Below are 27,892 nucleotides of genomic sequence, written 5' to 3'. Positions count from 1 at the left end.
CCAGTCAGCCTTGGAATGGCTATAATTTTCTAAGCTTAAGATAGAGGTGTATTTAACTGTGTGCCAAAAAGATGCTTCTAAGCCACTGGATATCCACAAGTGATTCTTCAAATAAATATTTCCTATTTTATAACAACTGCTTTATTTTTCTAACTTGCAAGTTTGAAATTGATTAAAAAAAAAATGGTTCATTTTACACTGATCTGGAATTGCTGATCTACCTACCATTCTTAGTCACAAAAGAACACTCAGTTCTGCATCACATCACAGTGAAGCAATTATTTACAGATTTAAATTAATATCGAGACAACAAATGAAAGTAGTACGTAAGATTCAGCTGGTTCCAGAGCAGTGCAAGGGAAGTTGGAAAAATATACTATACAAACATATTGAAACTCAGATATACATTATTTGCATCTGAAAGTTTTAAACAATAGCAACAACAAACAAAATGAGCATATAAACAAGAAAAGAGGATACCATCTTACAACAGCACCATGAAGAAGCCTTGGCTAAGAGTTTGCCAAAAGTACTATCCTGAGTTATTTTAAGACCAACAAGTTTTCACATTTACGCAGTGCCATTCAGGAGTAAACATATTCTCACAATTGCTTTTGTTTGGAGAGAGGCTGGTGTGAAATCACTGAAGCTTGGTTTGCCGCTATTTTGTACTGTTCTTGTCCAGAGCCTTGTGGTGGGGAAGGGAGTGGGGTCTCAGGAGTTGCTAAAAAAGAATCAGAGAATTGTATGTGATGGTGACAGTCACCCTGGCCCGGCCTAGTAAGCCCTGCATGACACCCATATGCATTATTCCATTTTGGAGATATTATCATATATATGAAGATCATATATAAAGTATGATTATCTAATCCGTTATGAGCTCACTGAGGTGCTATTGGAGTTGCACGGCCCTCTTCCCTCCCAGATAGCATCCAAACAGAATAGAGATGCTTAAACTTCTTCACAGTCACTCAACAGTCACTTACTGTCTTTCTTAATAGCATTTATGAGCATTCGATTCTCTCACAAACCCAGCAGAAAAAAAGTTAATGAAGAGTATGAACAGAATGCCAGGTTGTTGTTGTTGTTTTTCAAGTCTTTGAAAACAACTGTACAATTTTTACAATGAAAAATGCACATAAAATATATTTGGTTTGGATTCCACTGACTCAAACATAATAGACGATATAAAAAGTTAAGACATTTTGCAAGTGCTTTGAAACCTATATCGGAATTAAAAACATCTGAAAAATACTGGCATTTTGCTTCAAAATTATTCTATTACAGTTGAGCTCACCCATCCCTTCCTCATCAAAGAGCAAGCCCAAGTAATTGAAAAAAGAAGTTACAGTGTGAATACTTCATTGTCTAGAATAGTATTTCCTCCTATTGCAAACTTTTACTATATTATAAAATAATCTGGGAGCTATCTTAGATTTTTAATTTTTTAAAACTTGAAATATTTTAATATTCACATTGATTTTAATTCCATATTTAACAGAACGAATAGAAAATGTTTGATAATCAGCCTGAGGCACTGCAAACTGTATAGACTTTTTTTTCTAAGTAGCTTTTAAAAATTGATACAAAAATAAGAACACTTCCTTTTTGCCTGATCTTTCACATATTGACTTTATATTATTAAATATGGTTGGAAACAACATATTTACATACAGTTTAATTAACAAAAGAATAACCATATTTGCTTTAAAAATTTTTTTCTGGATATTTGGGATGAATCTAAGACTGCCAGGACATGCTCTAAAAGGCCAGGAAAATACACATGAACTTAAATTTATTTTGTGTGTATGTGTAATGTTTTGTTTTGCATAAAATATAAACTATTCCAAATAGGTGCTAACAGAGGAAGTTTTTCCTTTACAAATGGATTCTCATAAATATTATGTTGAAAGAGGTAAAATAAAAATGAGAAATGTGATGTGATTTTAAACAGATTAGGGTCAGCAAATATGCTTTTAAAAATACTAGAAAACTAACATTTAAAAAGTACAAGATTCAACCACCAGCAGAATTGTTAAACATTCTTGCCAGCCAATGCCTATAATGTTTAATATGTTGTTAAAGTGTTTTGTTTTCTGGGTTTATGAATAACTAATCCCTAAGAGAGATGATGTTGGACTTGCCCTGTCTGCTCTTGACTATGAAAGGAATATGGTAACATTTGCTTTGCAAGGATGGTCCCAAATTGATGTCTTTCAAACACATTTCAAGTTCTGTTTCCATAATTTGAGTTATGTTTTAACAATTTTATTTCTGCCTGTATCATGTAGTCAAAGAACTTTGTGTTTCAGACACTATTTACACATAGGTTTACCAGGGGCTGTATCTAAAAGGCAACAGGGATAATACCCATTTCTGTGGCCTCCACTTTCCCTACACCACTAGGTAGCAGTCAGGTGGTACTCACTAAATTGTCACATTTGTTTGAACATTTCCATGAAACCACACTGTAATTAGTTACTGAGGGCTACTGTAAATTCAGTAGTTAATACAGACACACATAATAATTATATCACAATAACTCAAGGAATCTCAGTGAGTTAGCTGGTTTAGTGTTAAGAGGAGATAGATCAAAGGTAAATGTGGGAATACTAAGTATAAACTCAGAAACGATCCTAGGTATTTTGTCAAATACGGATTTTTATCTCTGGAGTAGCTTATGAAAAATAGAATTTTTGTTAAATCTGCAATATTATCATATTAACTTTGCTACTAACCCCTACCATTTATGTAATCATTTTAGTTCCAAAGTGTTTTCCCAGTGGCCCTCACTTTGCACAAATCTGACATGCATGGATTTCAGTTATTACAGCTTGGATAAATAGCACCAGTCTGGCAAAAACATGGCTCAAATTTCATTTAGCATGGTAACTCACAATTAACTGTGAGTAACTGCATAAATACAAACTTCACTGCTAACTCTTCGGTCTACATGAATCACCTCAGTAACAGATGTGTATTGCGATCAGTAACCAATCACATCACATCTTTAAGTCTGTCTGGGATGTCACTGAACATATTTTATTCAGTTCATGTACTGACAACTAAGTGGGTAGTTGTGTTGCCTCCTCACCTCCTAGTGATAAATTCTCATGACATTTTTCAAAAAAATGGACAATTAAAACAGAATTGGCAAAAAAATAAAATAAAATAAAAGAAGCAAAAAGTGACAATGCAGGAAGTGAATGGAACATGGATGGAGCTGCAGAAGAAATAGTTCCCCTGGGAATGCAGACACTGCTGCTCTTTGAGTCTCTAAATCTGCATTCTGTGAAATCTTGCTGTTTGCAATAACGTGGATGGAGCTAGAGTGTGTTATGCTAAGTGAAATAAGCCAATCAGAGAAAGACAAATACCATATGATTTCATTCATATGTGGAGTTTACGAAACAAAACAGATGAACATATAACATGGGAAGGTGGGGGGAAGAGAAGAGAGGGAAACAAATCACAGGAGACTCTTAAGGATAGAGAACAAATTGAGGGTTGACGGGGGGGTGGGGAGATGGCTAGAAGGGTGATGGGTACTAAAAAGGGCACTTGTGATGAGCACTGGATTTTGTGTGTAAGTGAGGAATTACTGAATTCTACTCCTGAAACCAATACTGCACTGTATGTTAACTGAAATTTAAATTAAAACAAAAAAATAAATCTGCATTCTGGGTCTTAGTGAAGGTAAAGTGATGGACATTAGTGAAAAAACTTCATATTAAATAATTTCTCAGAGATATTTCAGACATGGAAATTGCAAAGGGTAAAATCTTGGAAGCTGATCCAAACTTCCCAAAAGAGTAAAATTCATCAAGGCATAGAAAAGATGCTCACTTCCACTTGCAATTTAGAACAGAGGAAAGCAGGATGCACTGTTGAAACTATACTTCATAATTTTTTTACAGATTTTTAAAAAATGTTTTTTTATTTATTCTGAGAGAGAGAGGGGACACAAAAGGGGAGGGGCAGAGAGAGAGGGAGAGGGAGAATCCCAAGCAGGCTTCACGCTGTCAGCACAGAGCCTGACGTGGGGCTCAAGAGTCAGACGCTTAACCAACTGAGCCATCCAGGCACTCCTTCTTGATAATTTTTTAACAAACAAACAAACAAACAAACAAACACGCGAATTCTCATTGTATCTAATGCTTACATTACAGTGTCTTAAATAGATATTAGGATTATTATTATTCAGCTTCACTATAGAGTTACAACCTGTAGTTAGGAGAGTTCTTAATGTTTCAGCACTTTTATTTATTCATTTTTAAATGTTTATTTTAAGATAGAGAAAGGGAGAAAGCATGAGCACTCACACACACACACACACACACACACACACACACGTGAGAACAGGGTAGGGACAGAGAGAGAGAGGGAGAGAGAGGATCCCAAGCAGGCTCCGTGCTGTCAGTGCAGAGTCCAACATGGGGCTTGATCTCACAAACCATGAGATCGTGACCTGAGCTGAAACCAAGAGTCTGATGCTTAACCAACTGAGCCACCCAGCCACCCCGGCAAACATTTTTAAAGGTCACGATCAACTATAATTTTCCTATTGATTATTAAGATTTCCTTGCACGCTTCCGGCTTGCACAGTCCTTTTCACAGCCCTGCACTACCAGGCCAAACCAGGACTGCCTGTACATTCTGTTTTATGCACTCACATCCAATTTTAGGGAGCACACCCATGATCCCTAGGAGAACAAAGACTTCCTGAATATCACAATCTCCCACAGTGGAGTCCTACAGAGGAAACTGCGCCTAAATTCTGCTATTGCTGGGTACTGATAGATTCTTTCCCCAAATTCCACTTTTTCTTAATTAAGTTTAAAAAATATTATGGTTGGCAAAATACTTACAGATCTGGTCTGTATGAACCAGTGTTGACATGGGACCTAAAAGTATAGTTTGTCCAGTTAATGGATCTTGAGACAAATGTGGGTGCACCGGATGATGGAGATGGCTGGCGTCATTGGAAGCACCTACAGAAGATAAAAAGATGCTTGCGTTAGTGACATTTAATCAGCGACAGCAAGTTTACCTTGCAACACATGCTTTGATTGACAGCTGGAATATTGCTATTTTTGCAAAGTGCTTTTTGGGATTTCAAAAATAAATTAATAGAACTGCTGCCATATTAAGGACAATGTCAGCTTTCACTGTGCATTGGCTAGATTAATGTTGTATCATGTTATGTTGTATATTAATAATGGACCTTGTGTGCTGTTTCCTGGAATCATTAGGTTTGCTGCCTGTTGTTAAGGCAATTCCAAGAATCACTTACCTCAAGTTTATAGTATTTGGGATCACACTAATAGCATAAACAACTTTTATTTCAGAAAGATGTCATTAGAAACACATTAAGCACCAGAAAACTAAAACTAAAATAAAATAAAATAAAGTGATTTTACAAGGAAATTTAATTTAGATCAGAACACAAAATAAATGATTTCTTAACTTATTCCTGACATTTATTGCAGCAATGAAATCTCATTTTTCCTTTCTCATTGTGTTATGTCAATTAATTATTTCAGGAGCAAAGTGTTTAGTTTTAAGGTATTTACTAGAAATATTTTTAGGTTCTGTTGCAATGCTGGTATCCTTGAGCTTTGAAAGGAGTCATGGCATAGAAAAATATAATACACCCCTAGGAGTCCTAAAAATAGAAAATCCATTTCTATTCACCATATTTGAAAGGATAGAAACTGAGGCAAGAAGAACTGTGTGGGACAAAGATGGCAGAGACTAGTAAGAATGAGGATTTCAATATGTTCAAGTATTTTTTGTCTCCATCAAATGGGTTTTGCAGACTTTCTAAATGTTAAAAAAAAAAATGAATCCACTATGTCACAGACAAAAAATAAATAGATTCTGCTCCAGAAACCAATACTACCTATGTATGCTAACTAACTTGAATTCAAATGAATAAAATAAAATTAAAAAACTTGGAAGAAGATAAACAAACAAACAGGTCAACCTATTACAGACTGCAATGCTAATAAATAATAAATTCTTAAATGTACTCACCACCCAGTAACATCTCCTGAAGTAAGTTGTCAATTTTAACCATCCCAAAAAGTTTAACGAATTGTATTTGCTCAATCATTTGCCAGGTGATGCTCTGCAGCGTGGGCAGGAGCAAGAGCAGCTCTCCAAACCTCCCCCGGGAGTCATATTGCCTGTCATTGATGTAGTCCTCCAAACTGAGCTGCACTTGGAACCGCATGTTCTTAATCTTTACCGGGTCGCTTAGCCCTTTTGCATCTAAGAAAGGAAGAAAAGGGGCAATCTAAGAGATCGCATCTTGCTAGAGTGTGAGAGAAAATATTCCAATATTAAATAATGGTTAATTTTCATTTTAATTGTTGTTTAATGGAAATCTGAAAACAAACCTGGATCAAAAAATACAATTGCCTTCAAACAAGCATATTCATTGTCATCAATCTGAATTTCTTGAAATGGTCGTACCAACTCGTCTAGAACCCGGTTGGCCACGCGGCTGATCTCAATTTCACTGCTGTTGCGGTGAATTACGTAGTTGTTTCCTAGGAGGAAAAAAAAAAAAAGATCAGCACACCCCAACAAAAGATTGTCGGATATGATTTAAGTTTTCACAAATAAATATTTTAAACGGTTCTTCCCTTGAAGGAATAGGAATAGTACTTTCTTTCAGTAGTGGAATGGAAGAATATATATTGTTAAAATGTCAATACTGCAAAGCTCTCTACACATTCAATGCAATCCCAATCAAATTGTACCAGCATTCTTCTTGAAGCTAGAACAAGCAATCCTAAAATTTGTATGGAACCACAAAAGACCCCGAATAGCCAAAGTAATTTTGACGAAGAAGACCAAAGCTGGAGGCATCACAATCCCAGACTTTAGCCTCTACTACAAAGCTGTAATCATCAAAACAGCATGGTATTGGCACAAAAACAGACACATAGACCAATGGAATAGAATAGAAACCCCAGAATTGGACCCACAAAAGTATGGCCAACTAATCTTTGACAAAGCAGGAAGGAATATCCAATGGAAAAAAAGACAGTCTCTTTAACAAATGGTGCTGGGAGAACTGGACAGCAACATGCAGAAGGATGAAACTAGACCACTTTCTTACACCATTCACAAAAATAAACTCAAAATGGATAAAGGACCTGAATGTGAGACAGGAAATCATCAAAACCCTAGAGAAGAAAGCAGGAAAAAACCTCTCTGACCTCAGCCACAGCAATTTCTTACTTGACACATCGCCAAAGGCAAGGGAATTAAAAGCAAAAATGAACTATTGGGACCTCATCAAGATGAAAAGCTTCTGCACTGCCAAGGAAACAATGAAGAAAACTAAAAGGCAACCTACGGAATGGGGAAAGATAGTTGCAAATGACATATCAGGCAAAGGGCCAGTATCCAAAATCTATAAAGAACCCACAAAACTCCACACCCAAAAAACAAATAATCCAGTGAAGAAATGGGCAGAAGACATGAATAGACACTTCTCTAAAGAAGACATCCAGATGGCCAACAGGCACATGGAAAGATGCTCAACGTCGCTCCTCATCAGAGAAATACAAATCAAAACCATACTCAGATACCACCTCACACCAGTCAGAGTGGCTAAAACGAACAAATCAGGAGACTTATAGATGCTGGAGAGGATGTGGAGAAACGGGAACCCTCTTGCACTGTTGGTGGGAATGCAAATTGGTGCAGCCGCTCTGGAAAACAGTGTGGAGGTTCCTCAAAAAATTAAAAATAGATCTACCCTATGACCCAGCAACAGCACTGCTAGGAATTTACCCAGGGGATACAGGAGTGCTGATGCATAGGGGCACTTGTACCCCAATGTTTATAACAGCACTTTCAACAATAGCCAAATTATGGAAAGAGACTAAATATCCATCGACTGATGAATGGAAAAAGAAATTGTGGTTTATATACACAGTGGAATACTGCGTGGCAATGAGAAAGAATGAAATATGGCCTTTTGCAGCAACGTGGATGGAACTGGAGAGTGTTATGCTAAGTGAAATAAGTCATACAGAGAAAGATAGATACCATATGTTTTCACACTTATGTGGATCCTGTGAAACTTAACAGAAGACCATGGGGGAGGGGAAGGAAAAAAAAAAAGAGGTTAGAGTGGGAGAGAGCCAAAGCATAAGAGACTCTTAAAAACTGAGAACAATCTGAGGGTTGATGGGGGGTGGGAGGGAGGGGATGGTGGGTGATGGGTATTGAGGAGGGCACCTGTTGGGATGAGCACTGGGTGTTGTATGGAAACCAGTTTGACCATAAATTTCATATTAAAAAAAAAAAAGAAAGAAAAACTTAAGAACACGTCAAGGATCAATGACATTGATAATATGATCACATGCATTTTAACAGACTCAGTCACTAGTGATAACACGAAAGTGCAGACTAATAACAAGCTAATAATTGACAGGAGAGAAACAAAATATAATGATTACCCTTCCACTATGTCAGTTATCTATTAGTGTCTTAATCATTAATGAGCGTAACACAAAACCTAAAGAAACTTTCTTGCTTACAGTGGATAAAAAGAGGACTCCTTTAGTGGTCTAGGTATATGTAGGTGTAACAACTTTTGAAACACAACTTTAACAGGCCTAAGTAGATGAATTCAAGAAAGTTTAGAAATTGAACAGAGACTAGACTCCCTAATCCCTGAGGACGCTCCAATTTAGAATGTCTCTGGCTGTAAGTGACAAATAGTATAGCTACGAAAATATTAGAAACTAGAAGTTATTAGAGCTCCTAAGATAACAGCTAAATTGTTATTTTCTGATTTTATAAGAAGTCAATATTCTGAATTCTTTCATTGCAGGCAAAGACAATCTTCAGTGTAACAACATGTAAAAAGATCTAAAAAAATACAGTCTTGCTCTTATGAAAAGTTAGTTTACCTAATTATTCAGGGTAAAACAATTTAGAAATAGGTAGCAAATACATTTGAGTTTTTAAGTATACTGTATTCAATCTATAATGAGAGCAGTATTATAGCAGTCTTATAAATGCAGGAGAGTGTTTAATAGAATCTAAGAGCATTGTCTCTGCAGTCACATTATGTGGTTTAGAATCCTGGCTCTATCCCTTACTAGCTTTGTGACCTTAAGTTAACTTTCTCTGCCTGCATTTCTTCACCTGCAGAATAAAAGTACGTACCTATCCCTTAGGGTTATCATGAGGATTAAATGAGATAGCATGTATTTATATGTAAAGCACTTAAAGAATGCATCTTGCATAGTAAGTCCTCAATAGATATTAGCTATATCTATTATATTAGCTATATCATATTATATGTGAAAAATATATCATATTTTATTTATTCCTATTTTGGGTTAAAATATCTAACACAAAGACATAATGAGCAATCTAGTCATCATTTCACACAGCCAGACAGAAGTGGAGATAATAATCATTACAGCCATCTCAACTCTCTCAACAGGAAAACTAATTTTAAAAGGTAAGTAAGGTGGGTGGATGGAAGCAATTGCTTAAGGAAGACAAAAGCTTCCCCTTGTGTCTTCTTCCCCCATTCAACCTGCCATCCTACTTTGTCGCTTCCAGCACTACTACTTAACTATCAGGATTTTCAGACATAGTCACCAAATAATTTTTTTTACTTGGGATTTTGCATCATATCATAGGCAATGAGATCATAGGAAATAGACATGTTCCTTGGAAGTGTATAAAACAAGTTACAAGTATTAAGCAGCCACTGAAGGAGTTGAAACAACACTGAGACTCCAATAAAGTGGTCACATAAATCAGCAGTTATTTGTCCTGACAGGATTTAAAGATACTTCATTATTATGTTTATTGAGCAACATTTCTCTTTTATTTTTAAATCTTTTCCCCCCAGTTTTATTGAGAAATAATTGACATACATCACTGTATAAGTTTAAGAAGGACAGCATGACGGTTTGATTTACATATATTGTGAGATGATTACCATGGTAGTTTCAATTAATGTCCATCTTCTCATGGATACAACGAAAACAGAAGGAAAAAAATCCCCTTGTAATGAAAATGCTTAGAATTTACACTCTTAACAATGTCCACACATATTATACTGCAAGCGTTAGCTCTAGTCATCATGTTGTACATCATATCCATAGTATTTATTTGACTTGTAACTGGAAGTTTGTACCTTTTTTTTTTTAATTTTTTTTTAATGTTTTATTTATTTTTGAGACAGAGAGAGACAGAGCATGAACGGGGGAGGGGCAGAGAGAGAGGGAGACACAGAATCTGAGGCAGGCTCCAGGCTCTGAGCCATCAGCCCAGAGCCCGACGCGCGGCTCAAACTCACGGACCGCGAGATCGTGACCTGAGCTGAAGTCCGACGCTTAACTGACTGAGCCACCCAGGCGCGCCAAGGAAGTTTGTACCTTTTGACCACCATCTCCAACTTATATTTTAAAAAATTTTTAATGTTTATTTATTTATGAGAGAGAGAGTCAAGGTGTGAGAGAGGAAGGGGAAGAGAGAGAGGGAGACACAAAATCTGAAGCCGGCTCCAGGCTCTGAGCTGTCAGCACAGAGCCCGATGTGGGGCTTGAACTCTCAGACCACAAGATCATGACCTGAGCCAAAGTCAGATGCTTACCAACTGACTCAACCAGGTGCCCTCTCCAACTCTTATTTTTAAATGTTAATGCACCCGAAACATCGCAATGCCTTCTGAACTTCGCTGCAATGAAGTCAAGGAAACATAGGGTCTTGAATGAGGATACAATTAATTAAATCCAATTTGTGAAATGAGAGTACCATTTGACAGTGTCTTGAATGCTTGCTACATACAGAATAGATCCTGTGTAAGGATGAAGCATGCATAATTTCTTCTTAAATTAAAAAAAAAAAAACTTACCCAAAAGCAAAATATCTTTATACACCATGGATCTCTTTGTCGCTCCAAGCAGTAAATGTTCCCCTGCGTGAGCTCTCAACAGTGCCACCTTAATGAAAAATTTCAAGTTTAACAATTAATTATAAAATATAATGATTAAAAGATGGTATAATATGTATCTGATTAATTCAGTGCTCTTTAAGCCTGGGACCTTTTTTTTTTGGTTTTAATAAACTATAATATTCATAGATGCTTGCCATCATTAAGCCTTCTATTTTTCTATTTCAGCATGTCAATAGAGTTTTACTTTTCATAATTTCTAAAGCTTAGAAATTATGAAACAAACAAACAAAATAGATCTGGAGTGAAATAGAATCAAACAGAGTTCAAATGCTGCCTGGTCATACCTGTTGAATAAGTTAACCAGTATGTTTGGGACTCAATTGTTTTCATCTGTCAAATGGCGGTAGTGATAAAAATCTCAAAGGTAGTCATGAGGACCAAATAAGAAAACATATGTAAAAAACACTCTATTATTACACATAATAGGCTGAATCAACAAAAGCAAAGCAAGGACTTGTGGCAAACTAAGAAGAGGATGGATAACCTCATTGCTGACACTTTGTAGACTGAGGCTAATTGCACTAAGCTTTCAACTGAGCTTTATGCATAGGCTCAACTGTCTACTTGCCATCACCTCTAGGAAGACTAGGAAGCATTCCAAATATAAAACATCAAAGTAATGTTTCTCCAATATCTTCATCATCTTACTAAATGGTCTGCTCATCCAAAATGCTTGTTCATGTCAGAACCCAAAGCCCATTTTGATTCCTTTCTAGTTGTACAGCAAATCCAGGTACTGCTTCTCCATAGCTACCACCCCAGCCTGAGCCTTTGCCATTCTTCATCTTGCCTGCCACAATGCGCTCCACAGAGCTAATAGGTTGATTCTTGCTTCCCTTCTGGTTCCTCCTTCCTAAATCCTTCTTGACAGAGCTTCCCAGATAACTTTTGTGTAACAATAGTCACTTACTATCATCCCTCTCCTGAAAACTCCTCACTGGTTTCTAATTGCCTTTACAATAAAACCCAAAGTCGTTAACAATGGCCTCCCAGGTAACAGCACAATGGTTTGTCCTCCCCCGCTCCTTCCTCTCCCCCCTCCGCCTCCCCCCCCAACTTCTCTGATCTCAGCTTATGATATCCCTTGTTCTCTTGTTCTCTTTTCTCTGCACTCATTATTTCAACTTGCCTCAGAGCCTTTGAACATGCTGTTCCTATCCCTGGAATGTCTTGTCCTCAGATGTTGGTATGTTTGGTCCCTTGTCATTCAGGTCTCAAGAAAAGTCACTGATCCCCAATTTTAAGTATGTCTTGCCATTCCAACACAGTCATTCTACAACTCACCCCATTCCATTTTATAGAACTTATCCCCACCTAGAATTAACTTACTCATAATCTGTATCTTTTTTATTGTCTGTCTCTCCCAAATAGAGTGCAGACTTTATGAGAATCATGATGAGTCTGTATTTTTACTGCCAGATCGTCACAGACCCTAAAATGGAACTGTAGTCCCAATAAATATTCGTTTGATGAATTTTCTGAGTGAATTTAACTGATCTAGGATCGGTTTTAAAAATTGTTAAGTGGAGATAATAACATTTATGTCAGAGGTCCTGAGGGGATTCAATAAAATAATGTAATATTTAATGCAACTGAAAGCTACTTCTCTAATGCCTTAACCACACTGGACATTTGCCTGTCCAAGGCTAGTAATGTTATATTGTTAGTATTCAAGCGTCATTTAGCAAATAAAAACCATTTCTGACAGGTTACTAGATTTTAATTTTTCAATTTTTAAATCATTGCCTTCACACATAAGTCAGCAACTTTTAAAGAGGAGTGATAATAAAAATATAAAACTGATAAATAACATAACCTACTTATATGGCTTGGGGTGAGACACGTATGTTTTAGCAATTTAGCATTATTCACTCTGAAATAACCTTCTGAGCTTAGCTATCTTTATGACATGTCAATAACCATGACTCATACCAGGAAGGCAGTTACAGAACATTTTAAGAATGATTTCAGAATTCATAGTACTTTTTATTTTTTTATTTTTTGGTCACCAGGATTTCTCCTGTCCTAGAAATATAACTTCTGATTTCCTATGATCACTTTTTGTTCTGGTTGTATAAATATTTTTCCCTTCTCTGATTTTTAAACAATCAAAATGCACCTTTCCCTTTAATTGTTTGTTTTTGTATATCAGTGATAAAGAACATGGCCAGAGGGTGTAAAAATATACACTGGGCATAATACATATCATGGTTTACTCAGTGTGGGGAATTAAAAATTTTCAAATTATATGCATCTACAAAATATTATAAACTATTTAAATGGAGGCATTAAAAATGAATCTGAAGCTAATAATCTAATTTTCACAGACTAGGAAATTAAAATTCTTAACTATTCATTAAAATGTCTTAATGTATATATGACAAAACACCAAAATATATGTATTATGAAAAGTTTATTGTGTCCGAAATACTATTGAAATCTGTAGACTTCAGAGCATGACTCTAGAGATGCTTTTGCCGAACCCATATTTTTATACAGTAAATGCTAGGATAGAATTGACAACATGAAAGGCAAAATTTTATGTTAATTGCATAGAGTTCCTACCAAGACACCAACACAACCTGTGAGGTTTCTGTCTAGGAGTGGCCTGGTATTTCCATGGAATTTTATATGGCGCCTTCCAAGATACACCAAGACACGAGAGTATACCTTTTCCCTCCCAGACATTTGTCTCACAATGGCCATTACTTGCTATCCTGTTTTTCTTCTTCACTTAAGCTTTTTCAACTCCAAGAGGGAAGATCAGTGTCTTCCTCAACTTCACCCAATTAATAAATTTGCAAGACCCCTAACACAGAAGTTAAACAGTTGTGCCTCTTAATAGAACAAGGTGACTGGACAAGAAAGCCAGTCTTTCCCTCACAAGATAATTTAACTTGTCAACTATGGTAAACCTATTTTAAATATAATTTAAAAAACACATAAACTGGGCAAAGTTCAAAAATCATTTCTGAAAGCATTCGTAAAATCTTTAACTTATACCTGGTCATCCAGCGGTAACTCACAGAAGGCGGGGATATATTTAGCCCATTCCACCAAGACTAAGAGCTGCTGCTTCATAGATTCGCAGACATCACTGATACTTGCAATTTTCTTAACATTTATGTCAGTGCTTGCTCCAGGGCTTGAGACTGAGATCTGGCATTAAGAAGATTACATTAACTTATCATTTCAAATAACACCTGAGTACCATTTCTCTTTTTTCTATGATTCCAATAAGTAAACACCTTTGAAGTGGACACTATCATTGCCACAGTATCTTGAAAAATATGAAACATTTTAAAATTGAGAAAAAAAAATACCAACCAGTACAAGTTAAATTGAAAACATTCACTGCACAGTACCATGGCTCTGGGAGCAGTGCCTTCTTTTAGTGGCAAACCCATAAAATAAGTTACTCAACTTTCAGGGAGTTTCCTAATTCAAAATGACTATACAGGAAGATATGCAGTATTCACCTGAAATACACTCTGCGATTTTATTTTTAATTAAAAAATGATATTTCCACTAAGAAAGCCCACCTTTAACTTTCAAAAATATCCGAAGAAAACGTTTCCAGTGGATACAGTTTACCAAACTGAGGAGAAAAGATTTAGACGAGAAGCCAGAAAGCCCAACAACATAAAATTAAGAAACCAACTTTTGACTCAGCAACATTGAAAAGCTTAACATGGAATGAAAAAGTTTTCAAACTATATATAATTTTGAACTATATAAAATATAAGTGGCTTCAAAATGCTTTTTTACTAAAGAAAATCTCTTTCTAAAAGTCCTTATAAACTTAATTTTTGAATATGTGTCTGTGTGGTATACATGTCTTTCTATGTGTATGTTTATTTCCTCACAGCTTCCCTTTAAGCCATTTCATAAATGCTCTATATGACTATCAAGTAATCTTCAAATACTGATGATAATGGTGATGTTAGCCTCATCATACTACTCTCATGCTATTAAAAACGAAAGTAGTTGCACTGACTCGTTATAGGACCTGATTAATAGTTAGCTATTTCATAATTTCCTTTACAATAGAAAAATACCATTAACTTTTCTAATGCAGCAATGCCAAAATGAACTGTCTTCAAAAGGTTTCTTCATCTTAATTTTAAACGATTTATTTTTATGTATATAACTAATGACAGACATTTTTTAAACTTTGGAACTGATATTCTCATTCTAGAAGTTTAAAATAATAAACTCTTTCTCCATTGGCTTCTGAATTCTGGCTCTTCTCTTAAATACTTGTTTCCAAAGCTGATGCCAAGATGAGTTCTTGAGTCCAGAAACCATTTTCAAGGAAGCAAGCTCTGATGATAGGTCTCAACCAAACTCCCAAAAAGCCATAGTAACCAATTTTACAGATTTAATCAGTGAAACAAGACAGTGCCCCCAGAACACCGTGCTCCTCATTCAGAATTTTAAATCAACCTCATAAGCTAACTTTTATTTAACAATAGTGCACTGAAATGCATTTCGGTTTTTTGTATTTTTTCTGTTTAAAAACAGGAAGTTGTCCAGGGAAAGTCAAAATTAAGTCAACAGTCCACCTAATACTTTCAAAGTAAAACTGCAACTGATTTAAGTAGTGAGCACATGTAAAGGAACGTAGATTATTTTAGAATTATGCAGAAACAGACATTTGATTCTTTTAAACAGGATTGAGTACCGGTGTGCATTGCATACCTGGCGAGACCGAATTTCTGCCTGTGCCAGTGTGTTAATGGAGGGGATGTTGCTGCCATCAAATGTGCTCCTTCTGGTGCTTATTCGATCACGTTCATTTTGCACAGCTAGGGAAGAAAATCACAGTATTCACTGGTCAGTTCTCTTCAGTCCACGTCAGGACATACAGTTTAAAGATTAAAAAATAGTAATAAAAAATAAAAATGGATATTTCTTAAAGACCGGGGAAGGGGTTAAGACAGAGGGGGAAGTATGACTGAAAATATGTTTCATTCTGTACTGCTTTTAAAAAAGTAGAAAGCCAGGCCTGTCAATAGAGCTCATAAAATCCTGCCTTTTGAAACTTCATGGTTGCATGCGTGTCACAAAGTGTTGGGTCAGCCAGTTCAGCCACGCTGTATAACAGGATGACTTTCCATTCTCTCAAAGTTAATAAAACCATAAGATAAGTAGATGAAGAGTATCGCCATAAGATTGACCAAGTCAGAGAGTGAGTGTATCCACTGTTAGAAGATATGAGTCATAGATTTTGAAACTTCCATATTCGTTTTTTTTTCCTTAAACACTAGCCAAAATGGAAATTAAATTTATTTAGTGAAGGTGAATTTAAGCTTGCAATCTTATAATCTCTTGCGAAACCATGTCCTTGGGACAGTTTACTAACATTAATAAAGCGAAAGTTGCAGCAAGGGGTCTCTCCCGAGAAGAATGAGGTTTTGAACATCAGCATTTTGGAAAGATGAAGACTTCTTAAGTATTATACAAAAAGCTTCTAAGAGAGAGCCAAATTCCTTATTGAAAACTACATTTTAAACATAAGGAAGAGTGAACAAGGGAGTATTACCTTGTATACCTGTCATACAAAGAATAATACAAGTCAAATATCAAACTTAGTGTTTAAAACTTAGGAGATAAATTTATCTTCTGTTAACCAAAAAGAACAAAAACAAGGCCTATAGTCCTTAAATCTTTTTAGATCAATATTCTACTCTGTATTGCTGGAGAGATAAGACATTAAACTATTAGAATTTTTTATGCAATTATTCTCCTTAATACTAAAGAGATTCATCAGTTCCTATGCCAAAATCTACTATCTACCCAAACGTACTATTAACCACCAACTCATTAATTTGGAAGAGAATATACTGGACTTTTGCCTTTAAGAGTGAGTAGTGTTTAAGTTGGAGTGAATCATTAATATTTTATTTTAAAATCATATTTACTGGTAGCTTACTCCTTTTTTTTTCCCACAGAAATTGTCATTGATTTGTAGCCCAGACTGACTCATGTGGAAATGCATATGTGGAGATAAAAAATTAAAATGTAAGCTATGATTTTATGAATCTCATTTACATGATCAACCCTTGGAAACATGCCAAAAGAAATTCTGAACATTTGTAATCTTCTTACTGCTATCATTTTTGACATAAAACCATGTTTATATATGTTTCCATCTAACTAACTTTGATATTATGCTATTACTGTAAATAAGAGAAATATATCTACTTTGAAACCCAAAAGTTACTTCCTAGTCTATTTAGGAAAAAAACAACAACAATGCATTATTCTATGAGCAATAGAAGACATGATTTAACTATTTTTGAAAGTAATTTTATTTCAAAACCTGTACACTCTTAAAGGAAATACAGGATGGAGACTTGTTTATACTTTTGTAGGAGTAATGCTGGGGTTCATGTAGAAATAGGTGAAGTTGACTGACAGAGTATATAATTAATCCCATAAACTACTGAATATGCCATTAGAAATAAGTCATTTTGTAATGACAAAGTGCTTCTCCCTTAGTTCTGTAAACTTTATTTTGCCTTTTATTTTGAGATTAACAGTCTGAATGAAACTAATGGAATTTTTTGTCTCTTTAAAATATTGTGACAAAGAAAAAATGAGTTATGTTCAAGATAGGTATACTTCTGCAGTGTATTAACCTGATTTAATTTTTATGGCTTGTAAAATAGTTCTGAAAAATATTTCTTTGTCTATGATAGGCATAAGCCTGTGACAAAACTGAATAAGCATAAAATCTTGCAGAGGCTCATCCCAACAAATCCCCCAGATTTGTTTCTGAATTAACCATATTTAGGAGGCGTGCCTGGGTGGCTCAGTCGGTTAAGCATTGGACTCTTGATCTCTGCTCAAGTCTATCTCACAGTTGGTGAGTTCAAGGCCCATGTTGGGCTCTGTGCTAAGGGAGGCTGCTTGGGGATTCTCTCTCTTTCCCTCTCCCTCTGCCACTCCCCCATTTGTGCTTGCTCTCGCTGTCTCTCTCTTCTCGAAATAAATAAATAAACATAAAAAATAAATAACCATATTTAGAATGTAGGATAGTATAATCAGATTATTTACTATGTTTGAAATGCAATTAATGCACACTAAAATAGCGTATCTACTCCATTGTCTCTGTTCCTCAATAGAATGTAAGCTCCCTGAGAGGAAGGACTCTTTTTTTCTGTTATGTTCACCGCTGCAGCCTTAACGCCATGAACAATTTTTAGAAAGAAGTGCTCAATAAATATTTCTTAAATAAACAAATGAATGAGCAAAAAGCTCATGTTTAGTCAATGTTGATGAAATGAATATATTCAGTTGCTATTGACAATAAATATGTGTTTAAAAATACATTTGTAACTTCAACCTATTAATCAATTTTGACATTTATCTTTGGAACGTGGTATTGGAATATTATTTAGATGATAATTTTGTTTCCAGGGATAAGACAGTAATAGAGATAATAGTTTCTAGAATCAGACAGTCATCAGAGACTAGGTGTCAGTGTTCTTGGGTAAATTCTTACACTCAAGGAATTATAGATTCTTCATTTAGGCAATTCAGAACACAGGTGAAAAGGTTATTGTGATTAAATTAAGATGTATATTTTTTAACACTTTTGCTTAAATAATTGTCATTATTATACTATATATTATTACCTTCTTTTTTCATTCCTGCTCTAAAACACTTTCTTAATCGACAATATCTACATTGATTCCTTTTGTCCTTGTCAACAACACATTGCCGACTGAACCTGTAACATCAAACAAAGAAAGATTAGCTTGCAGACAACTATTTATTTATTCAAAAAACACACAAATGAACAGATAAATAAAACTTGAATAAGTATGGTCAAGTGTGGCCCAAAAGGAATGTATAAGAACAATTACCTGCTACATTTCCAGTCAGTGATCAGCATGTGCATGGAAATGCCCATCAGCTGATGAACAGATCAATAAAATGTGGAAATAAAGGCCTCACCTCTCATGCAGTCTTTACAGTAAAATAAAACCGAATGATATCTCACTTCTCCCCGGTATACATTATCACTTCAATCATGAGTCATGAAAGCCAAATCTGGTTTAAAAATCTTTGACATGTGAATTCTAATTGCTTATTACTAAATGGTTTCAGTGTAATGGAGAATATATCAGGACTTCATTCCTCTGCTCCTTTCATGCTTTGCTCTCTTTAAATATTTTCCTATTAATTTTAAATGTGCCTCACATGCAATTGAAATTGCTCTAACTGCTCAGTTACATAACCAGAGGCACAGCATCGAGCGTAGTCTCTGTATAATTGGGTACTACCTCACACTCACTAAAATGGCTATAATCAGGGGGAAAAAAACGAAAAAACAGACAATAACAAGTGTTGATGAAGATGTGGGGAAAACTGGAGCCCTCATACTTTGCTTTTTTTTTTAACACATTGCTTTTTGTAATATAAAATGATGGAGCTGCTTGGGAAGAAAGTTGGGTAGTTTTTTGAGAAAAGTTAAACGTTAGAGTTACTCTATGACCCAGCAATTACACTCCTGGGTATATACACAAAAGAATGAAAGCATATGTTCACACAAAAACTTGTACATAAATGTCCACACCACCATTATTCATAATAGCCAAAGTGCAGGGACAGACCAAATGCCCATCAGCTGATGAACAGATCAATGAAATGTGGTACACAGACAGGATGCCTGTTATTGTTTGGCAATAAACAGGAATGGAGGACTGATATATGTTATGACACAGATGAACTTTGAAAACACTATGCTAAGAGAAAGAAGTCAGACACAAAGGCTACATATTATACCCAGGCATACCTGAGACAGACTGCTGTTTCATACCACCACAATAAAGCAAGTATCATAATAAAGTGAGTCAAATGAAATTTCTTGCTTTCCCAGTTCATATAAGAGTTATGTTTACACTATACTGTAGTCTTGTAAAGTGTGCCACAGCATTGTCTAAAATAGCGATGTAGTACCTTAATTAAAAATACTTTATTGCTGAGGCGCCTTGGTGGCTCAGTAGGTTAGGCGACTGATTCTTGATTTCAGCCAAGGTTGTGATCTCATGATCCCTGAGATTGAGCCCCGGATCGGGCTCTGCACTGACAGTGTGGAGCCTGCTTGGGACTCTCTCTTTCCCTCTCTCTCTGCCCCTCTCCCACTCGCACTCTCTCTTCCTCTCAAATAAATAAACCTAAAAAAAAAATACTTTATTGATAAACACTGCTAAGCATTATCTGAACTTTCAATGAGTTGTAATCACTGATCACCATAACAAATGTAATAATCATGAAAAAGTTTGAAATGTTGTGAAGAATTACCCAAATGCGACACACAGACACAAAGTTGGGAAAATGGTGCCAACAGACTTACTCAACACAGGGTTGCCACAAACCTTCGATTTGTAAAAAACACAATATCTGTGTAGCACAATACAGTGAGGTGTGTCTGTAATTTAATTTATATCAAATGTCCAGAAAAGGCAAATCTATACAAATAGAAAGTGGATTAGTAGTTGCCTATCATTGGAGGGGAGGGAGTTAGGGAAATGGGGGGGGGTGACTGTTGAAGGGTATATTGTCTCTTTGCATGGTGACAAAAAGTGTTCTAAGTTGGTTGAAGTGATGGTTACACAACTCTGGGAACATACTCAAAACTGTGTTGTACACTTAAAAAAAGAGAAAAATACAGTCTCTGGAATTAGATGTGAGCTTGATTCTCAGGTCCATCATTCACTCTCTTTTTTTTCTTTAAGTTTATTTATTTATTTTGAGAGAGAGACAGAGATAGTGAGTGGAAGAGGGACAGAGAAAGAGGGAGAGAGAATCCCAAGCAGGCTCTGTGCTGTCAGTGTAGAGACCGACTCGGGGCTCGAACTCACAAACAGTGAGATCATGACCTGAGCTGAACCAAGAGTCGGACGCTCAACCGACTGAACCACCCATGTGCACCCACCATTCGCTCTTGGTAGGACTTGGGGATATTATTTAACATTCCCAAATTAATTTACAGTTGTCCAATAAGAAGGAGCTGCAGTAAAAAATTATTGTGAGAAGGTATTTTTAAGGCTTTGGGGCAAATATCAATCATATAGTAAAATAATAACGTTTTCTAATAATAACAAAATGATAAAATAATAACAAAATTCTATCATAAAATTGCCCACATGTATTGATATATTACTGATTATTTGTGGCTGAGTATTAATGACGGGAATAAAGAACTATTTTGTGATCAATAAAAGAAGATATTGCTTCTGAAAATGATGGGTAGCTACTTTACACCGAATGAATATAAAGCCTACTATAAATGAATTGAGTCAGAAGAGAGATATTTTCAGAGTGAGAAGAAAAGAATTGTTCACTTGGGAATGCATGGCTGAGGAGGCTTCAGGAGAGGGAACTGGATTAGCAATAAATACAAGAGGAAAACACACCCAATTAACATTAGTGAAAAAATTGAATAAACATTTTTATTAAACACCTGTACAAGATCCTGGTGTAGGCAGTTTAAAAAAAGGAATATTACCTGTCTCCTCTATTCAGGGAAACTAGAGTCTAACAGAGTATACATACAAATTTGCAAACAGCCATAATAAAACAAAACAAAACAAAACAAAAAAAAAAAACAACCATAATGTGAGAAGTATTGAAACAGTAATTTAAAGTGCTTTGGGAGGGGAGTGCCTGAATGGTTCAGTCGGTTAAGCATCTGATTCTTGATCTACCTCAAGTCTTGACCTCAGGGTTGTGAGTTCAAGCCCATATTGGGCTCCATGCTGGACGTGGAGCCTAATTAAAAAACAAAACAAAACAGGGGTGCCTGGGTGGCTCAGTCAGTTAAGCCTCTGACTTCGGCTCAGGTCATGATCTTGCAGTTTGTAAGCATGAGCCCCGCGTTGGGCTCTGTGCTGACAGCTCAGAGCCTGGAGCCTGCTTCAGATTCTGTTTTTCTCTCTCTGCCCCTCCCTCGTTCACACTCTCTCTCTCTCAAAATAAATAAACATTTACACACACACACACACACACACACCCATATATATATACAAAACAAAACAAAAACAAAGTGCTTTGGGAGGGAAAGCCCAACTTTAATGTAAGGAAGAGTTAAGAGTGGAAATGAAATTTGCACATCTGAGGAAATGGATAAATTTGAGACCAGCAAAATCTGAGCTTAAGAAACCTTCATGGTCCTACACTTCCATCATTATAATAATAACTATTTTCCAAATGGAAAATCATAGCATTTGCTTAATGCCAAAATATGTAAAGAAGGCTAAGTTGGCAGCAATACTCATGTTGGGAAGGTGGGAGGACTTAAACTCTATATGTGGTGGGAATATTTCTTTAAATTCCAAAAGTTGCTACAGGAACACTCCTTTCTCACTTTTCCCATCCAATAAGGAAGGGAATCTTGGAAGCCCGTGGTGTTGATGTTCTTTGATTCCTACAAGTCTGTTGGATCACACCATTTTTCATATGTATGTATTACATCTTTAACAGAACACATGACTCAAAATATATTGTAATTTTGATTATAATACGTGTAATTTTGTATTTATTTTAGCTGTTAATTTTGTAAAAGCACTCAATATTTAATGTAATCAGAGAAAAACATTTTAATGAAGGAAATTTACTTGGTCTACGTTTTACCTCTAGAGTTTTGAAATATATAAAAGTAAGAGTCATCTAACTATGTATATATTTTTGTTTATCAAGAAGATTTTAAAGTAGGGTATTCACATTTTTTAAACCAACTTTAAGCCCTCCTGGAAAAATTACTGGAGAATACTAGTTAGCTATTCAGAGAGTTATTAACTTTTTCCAGATCCCTAGAAATCAGGTTGCACCATATTGTCAGAGAGTTAATTTTTTCCTAAAGGTCTAATTTTTCCTAAAGTAACATAGCTTTTCTATATAAGCTTTTCATCAACAGAGCAAGCATTGATATTTTTCTCTTACCGTCAGCCATTCTTTAATAGTTCACATTTAAGAGACCTAATCTGCACTCAAGAACTGTCATTCTTGGGGTGCCTGCATGGCTTAGTGGGTTAACCACGGCAGACGTCAGCCCAGGTCATGATCTCACAGTTTGTGAGTTTGAGCCCCACATTAGGCTCTGTGCTGACAGCTCAGAGCCTGGAGCTTGCTTCAGAGTCTGTGTCTCCCTTTCTCTCTCGCCACCCCTCCCCAGTTTGTGCTCTCTCTTTCTCTCTCAAGAATAAATAATAAACATTAAAAAAAAAAAAGAACTGTCATCCTGAACACTCAAGGTGGAACATCTAACCCTAACTTGTACTATGATGTTAACTAGATATTATTTTTTTAAAGGCCTACTAGAAATACGTGACATATACAGTACAGTTAAATATGTTTTAGACAAAACATTAAATTCAATGGCAAAACTGTGGCATGACAAATATATTTAAAATTTTGGGACTGAAAATTTCATTTCATTCACTGACATCAACAAACTACCAAAATCATCTGCACTTTTATAATTTTGTTTTAAAAGACTCAGGCTGTGAGATGTTGAAAATAAAATTATTACGCAGAAAAATACACAGATTGGGAATCCATTTAAATATAGATTTAAATATGTCTATTGGTATGTGAACATGTGGTAAAACAATAAAGAAACACAAAGAAAAGCCAAACAGCAAATTTCAGACAGTAGTCACCTCTGGGAGAGAGGAGAGAAAGAGAAAGTGATAGGGGAGGTAGGTTCACTAGATGCTTCAACTATATTGATCTAGGTTGGGTAGTAAGTATGTGGGTTTTTTTTAATACATTTGTGTCTAAAATGTTTCATAAAAAAGATCCACGCTGTAGGAACACATCCTGCATAGGCACCCACATATCCTCTTTTCTTAATGAATTCTTAAAAAAATTTTTTTTAATGTTTTGTTTATTTTTGAGACAGAAAGAGAGAGAGACAGAGTAGGAGCAGGGGAGGCGCAGAGAGAGAGGGAGACGCAGAATCCGAAGCAGGCTCCAGGCTCCGAGCTGTCAGCACAGAGCCTGACACGGAGCTCGAACTCACAGACCGCGAGATCATGACCTGAGCCGAAGTCGGACGCTTAACCAACTGAGTCACCCAGGCGCCCCAAGAATTCTTTTTTTTTTTTAAATGTTCATTTATTTTTGTGGGAGAGAGAGAGCATGGGAGCATGCACGTGCATGAATGGGGGAGGGGCAGAGAGAGGGAGAGAGAGGATCTGAGGCTGGCTCTGTGCTGACAGCAGAGATCCCAACGCAGGGCTGGAATTCATGAACCATGAGATCATGACGGTGAAATCAAGAGTCAGAAGCTTAACAACTGAGCCACTCAGGTGCCCCCACATATTACTCTTAATGTAGCTTACAGATTTTGTTTGTAGAGTTACAGAAGTATGAAAGGACTCATCTTCTTCCCTTACTTCTTGCACACCATTTTGAAACGCCTCTAAAGATAACTTTCTTAAAAGGAGCATCTCAAGTACCTGCAGGAATAAACATGACTCTTGCGTATGCTGCGTCTGAAGAAGCCCTTGCACCCATCACAGCTTGATGCTCCATAATGCTTTCCTGTCGCTCTGTCCCCACATATAGCACATAGACAGTTGACACCATTGTCTGTGGTATTCATACTTGTTGTCTCTGGAGCAGAGCTCTCTGTTGAAGAAAAAGCAGAGTAGCCTTCAAGTTAATACTAAGTATTTCTTTGTTTAAGTTACCCTACTAATGATTCACAGGCTCAAAACAGTCCATTCCTTGGCTTCTTGGAGTGCACCAGGGGTCCCCTTTTAACTGCTGACCACTTCTGCCAGTCTCCATTCCAGTTTCCCTTCTCATATTTCTGAACATTAAGCTTTGGAATACCAGAGGTCTCAGTCCCCCCAAATATACTCTTTCCCAAGGAAAGCTCATCCAGTCACATGATGTCAAATATGTGTACGATGAAAAATCCCCAGATTTTATCTCTAGCCTTGATGCCTTCTGTGAGTATCAGTCTGAAATGCCCAAATACCTATTTAACAACTTCACTTTGAAGTTTAATAGGAATTGCAAATTAATGTATCAAAAAGAGAACTCTTTATTTTTCCCCTGAACTTGTTCTTTTTCAGTCTTCCTTATGTCAGTTAATGGTACCCAGTACTTGGGATCAATGACATGGTAGTCTTCATTGGATTCTCTCCTTCATTGTTCGTATCCAATCTAATAGTAAGTCCATGTTTGGAACACATATCAAATCCACGACTTTTCGTCCTTTCACCAAGGCAAGTCGTAAGCGATCGACTATCATCCTTCACTTGGATTACTGCAATAGCCTCTTATCTAATTTTTCTATTTCCACCCTTGCTCCCTCCTCTACTGTTTATTACCCCAAAGTGCTCTTGGAATGAGAAATTCGCCTCCTATTAGCCTTCTGCACCCAACCCTCAGAAACAGAATAAAGTTTATACATCATGTAAAGCCCTGCATGGTAAAGCCCCCTCCCACCTCTCTGATCCCATTACTTGGTACTACTTTTCATCCTGTTTGCTGTTCTCCAACAATGTTGCCTTTTTTACTCCCTTGAAGCCTGTTTCCATCTCAGTCTTTACATTTGCTGTTCCTTCTGCCGCCAAGAAACGTTCTTCCCCAAGGATGTCTGTGAGCTGCTCCAATGTCACACTTTTTTGTGAAATAGTCTCTGAACACCCATCTAAAAGAGTTAGCTCTAATCCGCCCCTCAAGTAGAATCTAGAACCATGCTTATTTTTTTAAATAGCTGCTTCATTTTTTAAAACTATATTACGTATGGGTCTGTTCATTTATCGCCCCTCTTTAACTACAGAATATAAACTTCATGATGTTAGAGAATGCAGATCTGTTGTAGGCACACACCCCCGTCTTCCAGCTCTCAGAACTGTGCCTGGTGTAAAGTGAACATTTAATGCATAGTTTTGAAGGAAAAGACTTAAAAACCTCCACATAAGTGTTTTCATTTAAGTATTTCTTAAATAAATCAACATAAAATTGTATGAAAATATCAACATGGTAACAGCTCATCATATTTTGAATATAACAAAAGGCAAAATTAAAGGTTGTGACATCCGATTATATTCTGTGAAAATACATATATTCTACTTACTGATACTTTTGAGTAGAAAGATATTACCATATATAATTTCACCAAGTTAAGAAAAACTGATACTTTTGAGTAGAAAGACATTACCATATATAATTTCACCAAGTTAAAAAAACCAAGTTAAGAAAATGGGAATAGGTTTAAGGGTTAATCATGTGACATTACAGAGTTTAAATCTAGGAACTTTTCTTTTGGTAACATAAATAAAAGAGAAATTAGGAATATGGCAGCTAGAAGTATCAGGATTGATTATATTCTAGGAAGCTTTTGGAAGTAGGAAAAAATTCAACTCTTGTTTCCAGTTTAATGCTATACTTAATATATTGTTAACAACATTATTCTAAAACACACAACATAGACAACACTTGGAAAAGTCAGTAGTGTTAAGTATTTAGGGTAAACCTGCCCTTACTATTTAGTAATCTACAGTCTTTTAAAAAAAATCATGATTAATCTGACAAACACATTATTAAATGTCTCTAATCAAATCTAAACATAAGGAAGAAAAATAGTGACTTCCTAAGATTTGAACCTAAGATTACATGTTCTTTTTAATTCTCTTTGTGCTAAAATTTCAGAATTCCTTTTCTGGTGGTTTAAAAAAAAATCTTCCCACTAATAAGCTATTGTTTATTTAAATATAGCAAGAATAGCAGTTGTAAACTTGAGGAGCATAGCAGAACATTACCATATCCTGAGTACAAGATACATTCTCAATCCTGAAGTACACACACACACACACACACACACCCCTTTCAAAGTATACATAATTACCGGATTTTAGTAGTTCTAACAATTACAGCTAATCTTGGACAAGATTTTTACTTGAATTAAAGTCTAAATACAAAGTCAACAGTAAACTGTTGTATTTATTATTCAAATCCGCGAACTCTAGACAATTCATGCCTTCTTTAAAGTTAAAATGTTACAGTAGATAAATACCAAGGGCTCCGTGAGGCTAAACATTAGCCTGTCAAGTAGTAAGGTTATAATATAAGCCTTTATTTCCTTTCATATTGTGTTCGGTGTTAAAACTTGATAGTCATTTTAAATGCAGTTTCTCATCAGTAGTCACTGAGAACTGGAATGACAGGGGGAGGCAGCCAGTAAAGCCTCCCGCCTTCCGTATGTCATTTTAAATACTGCATAGAAAATGTACTTCACAGCCAATCTGCCAATATTACCTACTGCTGTGATTTACAGTAAATAAAGTAATGCTGAAACTGTTCTTTTTACTCTGACAGGCCCATGACAGAATTCTGAGGTCACTTTATTACACATAGCTTGACTCTTTAAAAGCCTCCACATAAAATAGCCGTAGCATTCTTAATTTAAATTTTGTGATGAAATGCAAAAGCTCAGATTTGTGGTCTTAAAAAACAAGCTCCGAATTCTTCAGCAAGAAAACTCAGAGCTACCTCCTGAGCGGTAGCTCACTTTTAACCCTCCCGTTATACCTACTTTTCTCTATACCTACAAGCAGATGAGAACTCACCGTTTGAATTATATAGAATCTGCATAGTTTCAAACTCCAAGGTTGTATACGTTGGGTCCAAAACTTCACTGTAATTTGCCATGTCCATGTCCAGTATTGGTTCCGATACCCTCATCATTGACTGAGGAACACACATACAAGTGGCGCCACAGGCCAGCGTGTGTGATGGCTGTTGGGCTTTCAATCTGTGAGTGATAATCCAAAGTTAACTGTAACTGAGTGACTTATGCGCTGCCGTGGGAGGAGCTGTAAAACTGTAAACTCCTCAGCAGGCCATATTCTGCTC

The 27,892-nt window shown here is 36.1% G+C and overlaps 1 protein-coding gene across 1 annotated transcript; it reads right to left on the bottom strand.

Annotated features, from left to right (window-relative positions):
- Nucleotides 1–584: 584 nt before the first annotated feature.
- On the bottom strand, nt 585–27,742 carry HNF4G (hepatocyte nuclear factor 4 gamma). Its single transcript, XM_007080347.3, has 10 exons — nt 27,607–27,742; nt 24,481–24,652; nt 18,649–18,743; nt 15,707–15,813; nt 14,009–14,164; nt 10,904–10,991; nt 6,402–6,554; nt 6,037–6,273; nt 4,869–4,991; nt 585–724 (listed from the first exon to the last, which is right to left on the bottom strand). Exons 1-10 carry the CDS (start codon nt 27,740–27,742, stop codon nt 603–605), a joined length of 1,389 nt encoding a protein of 462 aa, XP_007080409.1. The 3' UTR covers nt 585–602.
- Between the last annotated feature and the right edge of the window lie 150 nt (nt 27,743–27,892).

The sequence above is a fragment of the Panthera tigris genome, chromosome F2 (assembly GCF_018350195.1).
Source record: "Panthera tigris isolate Pti1 chromosome F2, P.tigris_Pti1_mat1.1, whole genome shotgun sequence".
NCBI classification, from domain to species: Eukaryota; Metazoa; Chordata; class Mammalia; order Carnivora; family Felidae; genus Panthera; species Panthera tigris.
The sequence above is the reverse complement of the archived record's forward strand: the minus strand, read 5'-3'. Positions and strand labels throughout refer to the sequence as shown.

Excerpts from the sequence above, each read along its gene's own strand:
- HNF4G (XM_007080347.3), bottom strand. The coding sequence starts at position 27,742 with ATGTGTGTTCCTCAGTCAATGATGAGGGTATCGGAACCAATACTGGAC. Across the intron at positions 15,814-18,648 it reads AGCAGGAATGAAAAAAGAAG|CTGTGCAAAATGAACGTGAT; the intron begins GTAATAATATAT and ends TTTCTTCCCTAG. Across the intron at positions 6,274-6,401 it reads AATTGTATTTTTTGATCCAG|ATGCAAAAGGGCTAAGCGAC; the intron begins GTTTGTTTTCAG and ends TTCCTTTCTTAG.